The 16,969-nt window shown below is 38.2% G+C and overlaps 1 protein-coding gene across 1 annotated transcript in view; it reads left to right on the plus strand.

Annotated features, from left to right (window-relative positions):
* The window catches only part of ITGA2 (integrin subunit alpha 2), a 105,144-nt gene that overhangs the window by 71,063 nt on the left and 17,112 nt on the right, over positions 1–16,969 (plus strand). Inside the window, exons 14-23 of the mRNA XM_067730658.1 lie at positions 1,852–2,055; positions 3,230–3,366; positions 4,756–4,895; positions 8,214–8,365; positions 10,766–10,876; positions 11,468–11,550; positions 13,419–13,560; positions 14,877–14,969; positions 15,949–16,025; positions 16,112–16,195. Of these exons, the coding sequence (XP_067586759.1) occupies positions 1,852–2,055; positions 3,230–3,366; positions 4,756–4,895; positions 8,214–8,365; positions 10,766–10,876; positions 11,468–11,550; positions 13,419–13,560; positions 14,877–14,969; positions 15,949–16,025; positions 16,112–16,195 (1,223 nt within the window). The remainder of the gene's footprint in view (positions 1–1,851; positions 2,056–3,229; positions 3,367–4,755; positions 4,896–8,213; positions 8,366–10,765; positions 10,877–11,467; positions 11,551–13,418; positions 13,561–14,876; positions 14,970–15,948; positions 16,026–16,111; positions 16,196–16,969) is intronic.

Genomic DNA, 16,969 nt, shown 5'->3' on the forward strand with positions numbered 1-16,969 from the left:
CCACCAGGGAAGTCCTAGAGTATGGTTTATATTTCATCATTTTGAGGATGTCACCATTAAGTTATAGTGTTAAAAATCACATTGATAATCATAACTTAGAGCTTAACGTATAGTGCCCTGCCATTTTCCACGAGGTCTTTGAATACATATTCTCTTTACAAATAAAGTCATTATAAATGCACACTGCTTTTTGAAATACACACACACACACACACATGCGCGCGCACAAACATCTGAGTATTTCCCAAGTATCCCATTCAATTATTCTACTTTGCTATAAAGGTATATCAATAACAGGGCAAAGCTACCTTGTTAATATTTTACAGTGGTAAGTACAAATTTTACCAGGCACTTTAGAAACCTCCATATATTCCTGGATGCTTTCTACAGTAGTTTGTCAGGAAATTCCATTGCTTAGTGTAACATTTAGGTATATATCCAAGTCTTGGAAATTCCAGTTCTTGCACATAAAACTAAGCATACTCTAACATGGAAAAGCCCAGTTTTTCCAACTTGCAGACTGAACTCTCTAAATCCATGCACATAAGTATAGAGAACTTAGTGAAACCTGAAAGAAAACCAAAATTAAAGGCACAGGTTGACCTAGAAAATTAGGTGACCAGATACAGAAAGGACGGAAAAAGAGAAGCTAATATTAATATAGTAAATATTATATTTATCTGTTGTGATAGTTTGTCCTACCTTATTTATTTAAATTAATGTAAGAGTTAGCCCTTTATCAGAAGCAGTTAAAACAACTTTAAAGCATATAAAGAATGTGCAATTGAGTATTTAATAAGGGAAGAGCATATCTACTAGTTTGGAAATTTAACAAATCCCCAATTTCTTAAATGTTTCTTGCTAGTCAGTCTGAATTATCATTAATTGTTGAAGGTGAGAAGATCTTCCAGTATTTTACCAGACTCAGCAACAAATTGATTTCCATAAGGTTATTATAGAGGAGAAGGAATCAACACTGACCCAGTTTCATGGGTGAGAAGCATTGCTTTCTTATGAGGTCATGAAATATTTCCATTCTTGATTTCAAAATCTGAAGGAAAAAAACCACACGACTGTGTCTTTCACAAGAAAATGTCTTTTCTTTGGCAGAATTATTCAGTGTGTCTTATAATGGGATATTAACAACCTCATTTTTCACTTTCTGTGCCATTATAATTATGCCTCTGTTGTTCAGTAGTTTTTAAATAAGGACTAAATTAAGATACTGTGTTTTATTTTGTCTCTACCTTAATTTTATTGAAGAGATTAGTAGATTTTTACCAGAAAATTTTTAAATCAAAAAATTTGGAAACAGATGAGTGAGGATTCTAATACTAAGGGGGAAAAAAGACAAAGAAATGGACACTTTTATGTAGGTTGTGCAGCCACAGTAAAGAGAGTTGCTTCCTTTCACCTTGCTTTATGAGCAGATCGATTGCCTATGACCTTACTTGCTAAAAAAATATTTTGTATGTCTCATCATAAATAGAGAATTTTGAATTCTAGGTTTAAAATCCTATCCATTTTTAACGGTTTGCAAATTGGTTTGGGCATCATTTGCTGTGAATTTTAATTATAAAAATTGTAAGTTTTTCTCTTTTTTTAATTGAAGTATAGTTGATTTACAATGTCATGTTAGTTTCAGTTCAGCACAGTGATTCAGTTATACATATATAAACAGATATAGATATATTCTTTTTCAGATGCTTTTCCCTTTTAGGTTATTACAAAATATTGAGTATAATTCCCTGTGCCATACAGTAGGTCCTTGTTGGTTATCTATTTTATATATAGTAGTGTGTATATGTTAACGTAAGGTTTGCTTTAATTGTCCCCTTTCCCCTTTGCAAGGGCGTTTTGAATTGGCACCAATTTCTGGAAGGCCCCGAGGGTGCTGAAAATGCTCGGTTTGGTTCAGCGATTGCAGCTCTTTCAGACATCAATATGGATGGCTTTAATGATGTGATCGTTGGTTCACCTTTGGAAAATCAGAACTCTGGAGCTGTGTACATCTACAATGGTCGTGAGGGCACCATTCGCCTGAGGTATTCCCAGGTAATCCAGTTTCGTGGTGATTATTTACATGTGAGTATCATTCCTTTAGAGCTAGAGAGTATCGTGCGGACCATCCAATCCACCCCTCTTGTTTTATAACTTCATGCACTCATTCATCAGATGCTTGGTGAACCTCTGCTGTGTGTCAAGTGCTGATAAGTCTCTGGGAATGCTGCGAAGTACCGGACAGACAAAATTGTGCTCTTTGTAGATCTTCCATTTTTGTGGAGGAGACGGGGAAAATGAGATAAATAAGATAAAATAATCCAGATAATAATAAATGATAAGGAATTTTAAAAAAACTAAAATAGGGAATAAATTTTCAGGGCTGGGAGATATCAGGTATTTGAGTGGGTGACCAAGAAAGCCTCACTGAGAAGGCAGCTTTTGAATAAAGACCTGAAGGAAGTGAGCGAGGAGAAGAGTCAGGACCCAAACTTGCATCAGCTCCTTCCCAGTCCACTGATCTTTCACTGCTTTGTTATTTTATGTGAGAGATTCATGCTATTTCTTTGAAGAAAATGTGGCTGCAAGAATGATAATCAGATAAGATGTGATTGAAAAGTCAATGGAATTCTGTGGAGAATAAAACAACCTGAGAAACGGCCATATAAAGAACATACCAAATACCGTATGCTAACACATATATATGGAATCTAAAAAATGGTTCTGAAGAACCTAGGGGCAGGACAGGAACAAAGACACAGAAGCAGAGAATGGACTCGAGGACATGGGGAGGGGGAAGGGTAAGCTGGGACAAAGTGAGAGAGTGGCATGGACATATATACACTACCAAACGTAAAATAGATAACTAGAGGGAAGCAGCCACATAGCACAGGGAGATCAGCTCGGTGGTTTGTGACCACCTAGATGGGTGGGATAGGGAGGGTGGGAGGGAGGGAGACGCAAGAGGGAAGGGATATGGGGATATATGGGTACGTATAGCTGATTCACTTTGTTATAAAGCACAAACACACACAAAATTGTAAAGCAATTATACTCCAATAAAGATGTTAAAAATAAGTAAATAAATAAATTTTAAAAGTATGATTATTCTTGTAATAAATCTAAAGTATAAAATTTAAAAAAAAACATACCAGGGCAATGTCGATGCTGCCTTTTTTCTGTTTCAGTCGTCATGCACTATGATTTCGTCTCAAACTTGCTCTTTTAGAAAATCTTGGGGTCTGATGGCGCCTTTAGGAGCCACCTCCAGTACTTCGGGAGATCCCTGGATGGCTATGGAGATTTAAATGGGGATTCCATCACTGATGTGTCTGTTGGTGCCTTTGGACAGGTCATTCAGCTCTGGTGAGTCAGTGAGAGACAGACACAAATTAGCTACCGAACAAATGGGCTGCTAAGTAGAGAAGATTGCTGTGCCAGTATTATTGAAACGTCACATGCGTTATATAAGACTCTAAGGCATTTATGTGTCATAGTTTGCATAGAGGAAGGAATATGTTTTTCCTGGTGGGAGGAAAAAAATATTTGCTTAACATTAGAATCAAGTTTCTCTTCTCTATATAGTGAGCAGGAAAAGTACAATGAAAAGACAAAGGTCTTGAAATGGTATTCAGGATATTTCTGATTACTACCTTCCAAATAGCCTTACCTCAGCTTGCAGAAAAGAATTCTCATGAGAATGCTCTAAAAATACTGAACACTGAGACCACACAAGTAAAGTGCAACTTCTCATGTGGTTAAAAGGTGTCTTTTACAATTATTGGTCATAAACAAGAAGCCATTATTTAGGTTTAGCTGACCTCTCGTTGACCTCAGGAGGAGTTTAAGAGCATGTGGGGAACAATAAGGGATTCAAGGTTCATGTGAGTCAAGGACAAAAGTAAATACATTGGGCTGGCGAAGGACTGGAATCAAAAAGAAATAGAGAATTTGATCAAGAGTCCCCAAGAAAATATAGTTCAATTATCCATTCATGTCTGCTGAAAAATGTGCTTTTTTAAATGTCCAAATACATCAAGAACAGAAAAAAAATTACCTATTGAGTAAATTACATTGAGTTCAATGAAGCTATTTACAGTATCTCACTTGTGCTTTTAAAGGATGAAATGCATTGTTTTCAGCGCAGCATTGGTTTTTTTTTTGGCTGCACTGTGCGCGGCATGTGGGATCTTAGTTCCCCAACCAGGGATCGAACCCATGTCCCCTGCAGTGGAAGTACGGACTCTTAACCACCGGACCACCAGGGAAGTCCCTTAGTGCATCATTTTAATGAAAACTTCATGTGGAAAAAATAAAACTCAAGGATAATATTTAAGACTTTGAAAAAAAGAAAATATATTTACTGAATAAAATCAGTTAAAAGTAGCATTAAAGTAATACAAGGTATGATTACACATAAGTATATGGCTGATTTGTAAACAATTTTGTAAGAAATCATACCTTTCAGTGAACATCACCCTGTAGCCACCTTGGTTGGCCTCACGCTTGGTAGGCTGTATACTTACTATATTATGACATTCCCTTTTTAGATAGTCCATGGTGGCCAAACTCTTTTCTTTGAAGGTGAATTTGATTCTTCTAAAAAGTCAAGACACATGGAGTCAAATCAGTTTATTGAGGGGATCAGTTAAGCTAGGTTAATGCCGTTTTTTGGTCACATTCCTATAAGGTGCTAAGACTGGTTTTTCTGGGTAACTTCCTGAGAATAACTTTTTTAACATTTATGTCTTTCAGGTCACAGAGTATTGCTGATGTATCTGTAGTTGCTTCATTCACACCAGAAAAAATCACTTTGCTCAACAAGAACGCTGAGATAAACCTTAAACTCTGTTTCAGCGCCAAGTTTAGACCTGCTAAGCAAAACAATCAAGTGGGTGAGTAAACCTGAAATAATCTATACAACAGATAGGTTTGCTTATAGAGTTTTAGTCCTGAACATAACCCACACTTTGGATTTGGAAACCGAAAGAAATAAGGGTCTTGCAGACATTTGAATTGCCACGTATTTGAGGTGCCTGAGAACGGTTAATTTGGCGTGGAAGGTTTGTTTAGACCTTCGTCCGTCATCTCTAGAACATAACATTCTGCTGCTGAAGGTCATAATTTCAATGACATAATCATAGGCTCTCCCAATCTGTCCTTTAAGTCTCTCTTACCCACACCTTCCTAACTGAAAACCATGGGCACGCACAGATTACACTGAGCTCAAGCCCGTATGAAATGAGCACACTGTATGTTGGCTTTGCCATGATCTCGATAGAGTGTGTTCAGTACAAGGATCAAATATTCCTATTCTTAAAAATTTAATAAGCATGAAATAATGAGAAAGTATAAAACAATATATAATTTGTGCCCAATGTTTTACATTTTCTAAATAATCCAAAGAAGTGAGTGAAAGTCTGAAGCATGTCCTGTCAGCAGGAGAGAGTAGGGAAGGCTGTGTGCAGATGTCAGCAGAAGCTGTTGTTTTCTCTCCCTGGATGGGTCCAGTCATCTTCCAGGGCCTGACTGAGGTCCCACAAGTTCTCTGACGTCTTTCTAACCACTGCATCTCACCTCCATCTCTCCTGCTCCAATTGTCTCAGCTCCCTCAATACGTAGCCATTGATTTAGCCCTTGATCCAACACTACCTTCTTTCATTTGCTACTGTTTCATGGGTCCTAATCCCCCTTCATCAGATTTTTGGCTCTAAAATTTAGAAACCCGTAGTTCCTACAGCTATTTCATTAGGTGGTGAACAAATAAACTAGCTTAAAGGGTAAAAACATAAGAGGTAGGTTATTTGTCACGATTCATACCAAGAAATAAGTAGCTTACGAACAAAGAAAGTTAGATTCACATCTTGGCACGCTTTCCATATTTCCTACTTTTCATATTCATCTGGCATTTTTCCTTTCAGGTGTTCAAACACAGACCCAACTCTGAGTAGCACATCTCACAGACCTGCCTTGTAGCACGTCCATCTCAGTAGCCGTGATAGTTGAGTCAGAAACCATTACTGTATAAACATGAAGTGGCTAGATGGAACGTAGAGCATCGTGATATTCATTAACAATACTGTATTGTATATTTGAAAGTTGCTGAGTTTAAAAGTTCTCGCCACACACAAAAAAATTGTAATTGTTTGAAGTGATGGGTATGTTAACTCACTTTATTGTGGTAATTATTTTGCAATATATAAAATCGCTATGTTGTATAACTTAAACTTACACAATGTTATATGTCAATGATATTTCAATGAATCTGGGGGAATAAAACATTAAATATAAAAGATAAATTTGGAAAATCTATTAGTTGGCAGAAATGACTGGTAGGTCACCTCTCCTGGCCCTGAAGCATGGATTTGTCTCATGTATCTTCCTCCCAATTTTTTGTTTGTTTGTTTGTTTTTATTTTTTGCGGTACGTGGGCCTCTCACTGTTGTGGCCTCTCCCGTTGCGGAGCACAGGCTCCGGACGCGCAGGCTCAGCGGCCATGGCTCACGGACCCAGCCGCTCTGCGGCATGTGGGATCTTCCCGGACCGGGGCACGAACCCGCGTCCCCTGCATCTGCAGGCGGACTCTCAACTACTGCGCCACCAGGGAAGCCCTTCCTCCCAATTTTTGACTGTACTTCACCTCTTCTGTTGCCACACACTCAAAAAGGGCGTTTTGCTTCGAGAATTTCATTCCCTTCCACTCACTGTCTAGGGTCTCCTGCTACTGGGCATCTTTCCCTTTGAATCCTTCTTCTTAATGCCTTAGGTCCACACAGTCATGATCATTTGTCACTTAATTACCTGGCAATAATAGTATGTAAGACAGGAATCCCAACTCTGTGACTTTGAAAAGTGAATTTATAAAGCGTGTGGCTTCTATTATTTATTGCGTCAGGTGCACACTCCAGTTTAAAGCTAATAACATTAGAAGGATTATTATATTGCCTACGTGACTATGTATCATTTTTACCAAGCTGCTGGAAAAAAAAAAAAACAGTATAATTACCACACCTACTAACTTTGTCCTAGCCACAGTCACTTCCCCAGCATAACTTGTCCTTTGCTTTATTTTCACCATTTATTTTTAGTTCTTGATTCCTTTGTGTTTTATCTTTGTTAACCTCATTAAGTCATCGGAGCAAGAAAAATTATACATCACTTCTAACAGATATTTGAAAGGTAACACATAGAATGCTTTTGGAAGTATATTCAACCTTTAAAATAGTGGAAGTAATAAGACAGAGTACTCCCAAATAAGGCATTTGATGCTATTAATAGTATCAGATATTCTCTCTCAGTTTTGGACATGTAGCCAGCAGACTTTATTGAAGGTTCTGATAGTTTGGACATTGGCTACTGACCTCAATTTTTATCACATTTCTCATTTCCATTTCCCTAGGATAGTATTATTATCTCTGTTTGATAGGTGAGGAAATGGAGGTTCAAAGAGGTTAAGCAAATTGCCTAAAGCTCGTAAATGGTGGGATTAGGATTCAAAGCATCCGTCTGATTCAAAACTTGTTACTGCAGTGTTACATGCCTTTCCCCAAGTAGGCATCTAGAATATGCCAGGCACTATACATGTCCCCTTAGAGTATCTAACTTCATCCTCAAATAACAGTGAATCCTCAAAACTGCATAGAAACAGCAGGAACATGGGATCTGATTTCAAAATTACCCAAACTTTATTTCTGACCATGCCCTAGCTGTATGAACTGAGGTGAATTATTTTGAAAAATAGGATCATATTCTGCTCATAATCTGAAAAATAGGATAATAATATCCACGTTCCAGGTTTATTGTAAAACTTGTATAAGATAACATATAAGAATGTGTTCAATTGTAGGCACTCAACAGTTCCTTTCCTTTTCACGTCACCACTTTATGGACAATGAAACCGGTATTTGAGGAAGTAATTTGACCAACTTCATTCAGTAGATTTCCTGGGGGCGAATCTACTTTTCCTTCCACTGCATCAAGCCATGTTTCTTTGAATCACATTTCTTTGCATCCATAGTCACGTATTGACACATCATACCAGAACTAGAATTACAAATATCATAGGCCATCCATGGTTCACAGGCCATCAATAGAAAGACTGGTTTTTGTTTTCTTGAAGTCAAAGACTTTACCCAGTAAGACACGATAAAACAGGGATGCTTTTTCCTTAGAAGTTTATTTGTAATAACATTTCTTTATGACTTTTATTACAGCCATTGTATATAACATCACAATTGATGCAGACCAATATTCACCCAGAGTAACCTCCAGGGGATTATTTAAAGAAAATAATGAAAGGTGCTTGCAGAAGACCATGATAGTAAGTCAAGCAGAGAGTTGCTCTGAGTACGTCATCCACATACAGGTGAGGCCTCAGTCATCCCTTTCATCTCATTTCTTCTTAAAGACTAATGAATGGCGAAAGCCTAAAATGGAAGCTTATGGGTTAGATAAATGCTTGTTCTTCTAGTTAATGCTTTTCTTACCTATGAACAGGAGTGTATTTCCTTTATACTAGTATATATGGTCACATTCTATTATTGTGTAAGTTAGTTGCATTAAATTTTATTTGGGATTGCAAGTAAAAGGGCTGAAAATAAGATTCTTAAAGAAATCAAGGACAGTGCTTTCTTAACTGTTTAACAGGAAGAACTTTTAGTTGACAATAAATTTTATGTTGCCATTTTCATATGAGGAGAAATTTTATTTTTAAACGACTGAAAAGGACAATTCTAATTGTCCTTTCCATTATTGGATTAAATTGATATAGGTGAAGGATGGTAGATTATGAGGTAAAAATTATTGGCTATAATCTTATGCCATAATTACTACAGTTCACATGGATTTTGAAACTCTCCCAAGTAGGAAAAGTGCTTCTCAGGAGAAAACTAAAAGAAAATCTATTTTATAAATTACATGAATAGTTCCCCCTAGAAACCATGTAATGGTATTTGAAAGTGTAATTTACTCAGGAAACTTTTTTTTGTTTTTTTTTTTGTTTTTTTTTTTGCGGTACGTGGGCCTCTCACTGTTGTGGCCTCTCCCGTTGCGGAGCACAGGCTCCGGATGCGCAGACTCAGCGGCCATGGCTCACGGGCCCAGCCGCTCCGCGGCATGTGGGATCTTCCCGGACCGGGGCACGAACCCGTGTCCCCTGCATCGGCAGGCCGACTCTCAACCACTGCGCCACCAGGGAAGCCCTAGGAAACTTTTATAAAATGGATATTCTGGAACCCCACCACCAGAAATTTGGGTTTGAAGGTCCAAGGAATGCGTAGGTCTAAGGGGCATCCCCAAATACTTCTGATGTAGATGGATGGTACAGAGATAACATCTCAAGAAATGCTAAGTATAAGAGTTGGGAAAACAAAGTTAATGGTCGGATGGACTAAAATCAGTTGAGTTATTTATATTCAAGTTGAAGTGTTCTTCTTTGTGAAGGCCTGGACTTTTTTGTTGTTGTTAATGTGCCAATTATACAGCTTCTTTAAAGGAGTAAAAGCCAGATTCCATTTTCTCTTACCCTTGTGCTAAGTGGTGGATCAAATTAAATGTGTAATCCATTGTGGGGGAATGAAGACAGCCAGGCTGTGGTGTATGTATGTATGTGTGTATATAGATATATCTCCTGTTCTCTGACATGTATATTGGTGAAGTTTTTACGAGATGTTATTGTGGTCAGCTAAGACCACAGGTGTTCCACGTAACACACCACATTTGCTATCAATACCAAAGTCCATCCTATGTGCCAACCCTACAGCCAGCCGAGGACACATTTCCTTGTAGTCAGGAAGCCATTGTAGTGGTCAGGCCCCTCCAAAAGGGCTCAAGATAGGAGTAAGTCCTGCCTGTGAATGAACTAAGAGATAATAAAGACACCACTTCTAGGAAAATGCAGACTTCATTTTTAGTGCTTACCATTGTACAGACATTGTTCTTTCTTGAAGAAGAATGCTAGATGGCATTTGCAACCCTGTTTTAGCATTATTTTCATTTTTCAATAGACAGGAAACCTCAAAAATCGGAAGCGGCCCAGGCCTCCTGGAACACTGCAAATCCTCCACTGTTTTTACTAAAGACAAAGAGGAAATGTCGTACTTGTAGCTGGACAGTGTTGGTTTTAATGTCTGTGGAGTGATACGTGCATCATCTTCAATGTGCAAAGAGCAGTTCAGCCACTAACAGTCAGCTAGGCCAGAAGTTGGGGAGCTTGGTTTGAAGTGTGGGAAACACTTTATCTGGTTTTGTAGACTATAGGTTCTAAGGAAGGGAGTCCCCTTGTCCATTCCTGACAGCCAACCCTGGGCACTTCTTTCCCTTGTAGGTCCTAATATTCTCTTCCAGAGATTTGGTCAGGACACCTAAGGACTCCGTAAGTCTTGGCAATAGGAATTGGAAGAACATGGCCAACAGCCCCAGAGCTTGGTAATGACAGAGGGGTCTTCTGAGCATTTAAAACTGGACATCTCATCTAAATATTGATAATTACTTGTGTATAAATAATGAGATTACTGATGAGCTTAACTAAGAACTTATTGCTTCAAATTTTTACTGAGCCCAGGTTTTTAAGTCTCTTAGAAGTGGAGAGGCTAAGAGCAGACTTAGAACAGAAGTGAAGAAGCAAGACCCTTGAAAATTCAAAACAGAGCTATTCTGCATGATTGAGAGTAGACTGTGTCCTTAATCATGAACACATTTGTGGTTGTTTTCTTGTTTTGAAGCTGCCGTGCCCTAATCAATTGACTCTGTGTATGTGTGTGTTTAGGAGCCCTCTGATGTTGTTAGCTCTCTGGATCTGTGTGTGAACATCAGTCTGGAAAACCCTGGCACTAACCCTGCCCTTGAAGCCTACTCTGAGACAGTCAAGGTCTTCAGTGTAAGTGTGGTTTGCCGTTCTTGGAATTCAGACTAGCTGACAAAGTTTCACAGTCACTGCCTTAGTGTTTGAAGGATACTTAGGACATAGCCTTTAAGTTGTTAATTTTCTAATTGAAATACAGTTACTTATATGTAAAGTTTACCAGCATGTAATTTCCATGAAGGCAGGGATTTTTGTTTTCCTTGTTCCCTGCTCTATTCCCAGCACCTTGAGCAGTGTTTGGCCCACCACAGGTGCTCAATAAATGTTTGTTGAAGAAATAAATAACAATAAAGTGAACACCTTGTGCTCACCACCCACTTAAAAAAAATAAAATGGTACCAATACCTCTGAAATTCTCTGTATCACTCCCCACCCCATCATACCCACTTTTATCTTGTTCCCCTAAAGCAAATCATCATCTTGAATTTTGCATTTATCAATGCTTTTCTTTCTGATGTTGCTAAACATGTATATATTCCTAAAACATTGTTTAGTTTTGCATGGTTTTGAACTTTATGTAAATGGAGTAATACTATATGTGTTCTTCCACAATTTGCTTTCTTAACTCAAGAGTAAATTTCTGGGATTATTTTTCCTTTTTTGTAGATCCCTTTCTATAAAGATTGTGGTGATGATGGAGTTTGCATCTCTGATCTAGTTCTAGATGTTCAACAGCTGCCAGCAGCTCAGTAAGTTTTCCTTTAAAGTTCAGTGAAAACTGTAGAAATAAAAGACACATTAGATTACTTCATTTGGGTGAATGTTTATAGAGATTTTTTTCTATAAAAGAAACATCTATAACTCTTAAAAACCTTTAAAATCTAAATTTCAAAGTATCTAGGAATAAACTTAACCAAGGAGGTGAAAGACTTATACTCTGAAAACTATAAAACATTGATGAAGGAATCTGAAAATGATCCAAAGAAATGGAAAGATATCCTGTGCTCTTGGATTGGAAGAATTAATTTTGTTAAAATGTCCATACTGCCCAAAGCAAACTACAGACTTAATGCAATCTCTATCAAAATGCCCATGACATTTTTCACAGAACTAGAACAAATAATTCTAAAATTTATATGGAACCACAGAAGACCCCAAATTGTCAAAGCAATCTTGAGAAAAAAAACAAAGTTAGAAGTGTCTTCAGACTATGCTACAAAGCTACAGTAATTAAAAGAGCATGGTACTGGCACAAAAACACATATATAGGTCATTGGAACATAATAGAGAGTCCTGAAATAAACCCATGTATTTATGATCAATTAGTCTATGACACAGGCAAGAATATACAATGGAGAAAAGACAATCCCTTCAATAAGTGGTGCTGAGAAGGCTGGACAGCTACATGTAAAAGAATAAAATTAGAACATTTTCTCACATCATATACAAAAATAAACACAAAATGGAGTAAGGACCTGAAACCATAAAACTCCTAGAAGAGTACATAGGCAGAACACTCTTTGACATAAATTGTAGCAGTATTTTTTCTGTCTCCTAAGACAAAAGAAATAAAAGCAAAAATAAATAAATGGGATCTAATTAAATTTAAGGGCTTATGCACAGCAAAGGAAACCACTGACAAAACAAAAAGACAACTCACTGAATGGGAGAAAATATTTGTAAATGATATGACCAATAAGGGGTTAATATCCAAACTATATAAACAACTCATACAACTCAAAAAACCAAACAACTGGGGCTTCCCTGGTGGTGCAGTGGTTGAGAGTCCGCCTGCCGATGCAGGGGACACGGGTTCATGCCCCAGTCCGGGAGGATCCCACATACCGTGAGGCGGCTGGGCCCGTGGAATATTACTCAGCCATAGAAAGGATAAAATTCTGCCACTTGTAATAAACACAGATGGACCTAGAGCATATTATGCTTCATGAAATAAGTCAGAGAAAGACAAATACTTTATGTTCTAACTTATATAGAGAATCTAAAAAATAAAACAAACGTATATAGCAAGACAAATAGACTCACAGTTAAAAATAATAAACTAGTGGTTACCAGTGGGCAGAGGGAAGGAGGAAGGGGAAAGACAGAGGTAGGGGATTAAGCGATACAAACTACCATGTATAAAATAGATAAATAATAAGCATATATTGTACAGCACAGCAAAATATAGCCATTATTTTGTAATAACTTTGAATGGAGTATAATCTCTGAAAAGATTGAATTGCTATGTTGTACACCTGAAACTAATATAATATTGTAAATCAACTATACGTCAATAAAAAAATTAAATAAAAACATAAATTTCAATTTCTCTCATCCATATAAAAGTAAAACACTAAGAAATATAAAACCACTTGTATTTGGATGGTGCTTTTTTCTGCAATGTAATTAAAAGCAACAAAAAAGAAAATCCAGTAGCATTTAGTCATTCATTGTCAATATTATTTTACTATGAAGATAATTTATGATTAAGCAATTTTCTCAGTCTTCTAAATAGTAAATCTAAAGAGTTTTTTTTTAATGAGTAAAGTATTTGAATACTAGCTTTTTTAAAAAAAAACTGTAATGACTTTCTTTTTCTCCTTTTTACTTTTAACAGACAACAGCCCTTCATTGTCAGCAACCAAAACAAAAGGTTAACATTTTCAGTAACACTGAAAAACAAAAAGGAAAGTGCATACAACAGTGGGATTGTTGTTGATTTTTCAGAAAATCTGTTTTTTGCTTCCTGGTCCATGCCGGTATGTGAAAGCACCCTGTGTTAACTGATCTGTTTCCTACTTGTTGTCAATTACCGTCTCCCTTATACTCAGATCTCCATGTCCTCTGTGTTTTCTGAAGAAACACCTTAACCCTGAGCATGATCAGTCCTGACTTGCGGCTCCCAACTAGTTTAACCACTTGGGAACATATCCTGGCTGTGTATCTAGACCAATTCTGCTTCACAGCTGGGGTCAGTTTTCCTTTGCCCTGACACTTGGCAGTAGTAGCCAGACTCTACCATAAACTCTCCTCAAGCCATCTGTGTGATGAGGCTTCCTCGGTGCCGCACAGATGCTGGGAGCTGCACTTGCTCTGAGAAATTAGAGTCCCACAGCTCAGCCAGAGCTTAGTAACCACAGGTCTTGCTGCTGCCAAGATGCCGCATTCCAATGAGATCAGTTAATCATGTTGACTTGATCGCTATAGCAGGAACACACTTGCCCATGAATGTCCCTCTGGTCCCTCCTCTGCCACCAAGCAGTGAAAAGGAGAGAAGGAAAAAGCTGAGATTTTCCAAATTCACTGTTTGATGAAAGGATTAAAAAATAGTTTCATCCAGTTTAAAGTCAATGTGAACTTAATAGATTTAGTGTTCTAAACCTATTCTGACTTAAGTGTTTAAATTTCTTGTGCCAAATGACAACTTATTTTAAAGAGAAAAAATCCTGAGGAAAACTAAAATGATTCTTTAAATTATTTAAGGTATAAACAAAACTGTATTTGTCTTTCTCTTGAAACTACAACTTTGAAAATATACTGAGAGAAAAGTATGCATTAAAGACAGCATTTCTAAATAGTGGATTAAAGTTATTTTGTGCTTCTAAAATATAAGAAATATGATTTATTTCTGGGTAAAATTCCAGTATTTGACCTCTCCTTTGTCTTGTTGGGTGTCCTGCTTAGCAATAAAAAATAGTATGTTAGGGGCTTCCCTGGTGGCGCAGTAGTTGCGAGTCCGCCTGCCGATGCAGGGGATACGGGTTCGTGCCCCAGTCCGGGAAGATCCCACATGCCGCGGAGTGGCTGGGCCCGTGAGCCATGGTCACTGAGCCTGCGCGTCCGGAGCCTGTGCTCCGCAACGGGAGAGGCCACAACAGTGAGAAGCCCGCGTACCGCAAAAAAAAAAAAATAGTATGTTAGCCACTTGGACAATTCATATAAAATTTTCAAGTCTTGGTGTGAACCAACCTTTCTGCTGGAATTTCCAGGTGGTTTATACATCCTTCAGCATGTATGTGTGTGCGCATACACACATTGCATACTAATTGATAATTGTTTCCTTGGTCTCATTCAGGTTGATGGGACAGAAGTGACATGCCAGATTGCTTCATCTCAGAAGTCTGTTACCTGCAATGTGGGCTACCCTGCTTTAAAAAGGGAACAACAGGTACACCTTGCATTTTATCTTTAAATCCATGCTGACCCCTCCTTGCCATCGGTGTTAACCAATGAACCATCTTTATTAGGTATCGTCATTTGATAGGCACCACAAAATAACTGCCTGCATGTGTTTTTTTTAATTTATATTTTTTATACAGCAGGTTCTTATTAGTTACCGATTTTATACACATCAGTATATATATGTTCATCCCAATCTCCCAATTCATCCCACCACCACTGCCCCGCCGCTTTCCCCCCTTGGTGTCCATACGTTTGTTCTCTACATCTGTGTCTCAGTTTCTGCCCTGCAAACCGGTTCATCTGTACCATTTTTCTAGGTTCCACATATATGCGTTAATATACAATATTTGTTTTTCTTTCTGACTTACTTCACTCTGTATGACAGTCTCTGTGTCCATCCACATCTCTTCAAATGACCCAATTTCGTTCCTTTTTATGGCTGAGTAATATTCCATTGTATATATGTACCACATCTTCTTTATCCATTTGACTATCAACGTTGCCTGCATATTTAGAGGAAGTTTTTAAATATCTGCATGTTTTCCTTAAGTTATTAATAAAAGTGGGATTTTCCCCTGTGCAGTTCATTCCCAAAGGCACATATGATATAGAAAGTTCTTTATTTCTGAACACATTGACCAACACTGGTCAAAGTGCTTTACAGAGTCATGGATATCATTTTTAACCCCTGGTAAGCAAATTTTACATCAGCACAAAGCCTTCAAATTCAGATAAGTGTAAGTGCCTGTGATGTGTTGTATATATATGTCAGGTGAATTCAGTTCTATTCTGAAGGTAAGGCAAGGTGGACAAATACATAGATATTCTACAAATTATAAAGCTTAAGGTTTATAAAATTCAGAATCAAATGGGAGTGAGTTTACTTTTATGGGCCACTTTTTTTTTTCATGTTGGTCCCGGAGCACAAAGCGTCATAGATTGATGAATTTTCATTTTGTGTATAGGTGACTTTCACTATTAACTTCGACTTCAATCTTCAAAACCTTCAGAATCAGGCCTCTGTCAGTTTCCAAGCCTTAAGGTAAAACATGATGAAGTCATGAATTAATGATGGGAGGCTTTTCTAATATTTCTCTTTCAGTAATTTCCTCATGTTCCTTTCAATAGTGAAAGCTACGAGGAAAACAAGGCAGATAATTCAGTCAACTTCAAACTCTCTCTGCTGTATGATGCCGAAATTCACATAACAAGGTAGGTCAAACAGTGGGCAGCCTGTGAACATGGACATCACTCTGGCTCTTAACATATTTGGTTCATGACTGAACAAGTCCTCTATATGCTCATTCTTAACTGGGGAATTTGAATTAAAATATTTCCTCCTTGTCAACTAAAACAGAAGTCCAGGGACAAACTGGTGCCTAGGGGAATCTTGAGGGACCCTTTAGGTTTATTGACTAAGAGCAACACCAGAAAGACAAAGGAATAATCCTCTGTCACATGCCAAGCGAAACTCCCCCGCAGGCCCTCGGACAAGCTGTCAAAGCAGAACTCGCAGGGCCCCGAGGAGCTGCCACCACTTCCTTCTCCACGCCTGTGTCCTACTGTCCACGTGAGATCTCAAGCAATGTCCCCACTCCTGGACGTTGAAGCCCCAAACACAAATACTGAATCTAGTTACAGAAAATTAGTTTCTGGTTGGAAAATTCCTGACATAGCAGACTAGGGGTTTCTTCCAACCAGGAGAAAATTAGGCATGTTTCAAAATGGTACTAGTTGATACCAGTTATCTTGAATTGTTCAGAGACCTGTGTCTTGAGAGGTGAATAACGTATAGACACCACAGGTGCTATAGGATCACCTTCGAGAAGGGAAGTGGGTTCACGGGCACAGACACATTGGGGCACAGCTATGCAGGTACACAGGCTGCAGGGGACACCCATTTCCGAGCCTGGGAACCAGAGTTCTCTACCTGCTGAAACACTGAGGCAGCTTCGCAGCACAGATCAGTGACCCCTGGAAAACACG

The sequence above is a fragment of the Pseudorca crassidens genome, chromosome 3 (assembly GCF_039906515.1).
Source record: "Pseudorca crassidens isolate mPseCra1 chromosome 3, mPseCra1.hap1, whole genome shotgun sequence".
In the NCBI taxonomy this organism is placed as follows: domain Eukaryota; kingdom Metazoa; phylum Chordata; class Mammalia; order Artiodactyla; family Delphinidae; genus Pseudorca; species Pseudorca crassidens.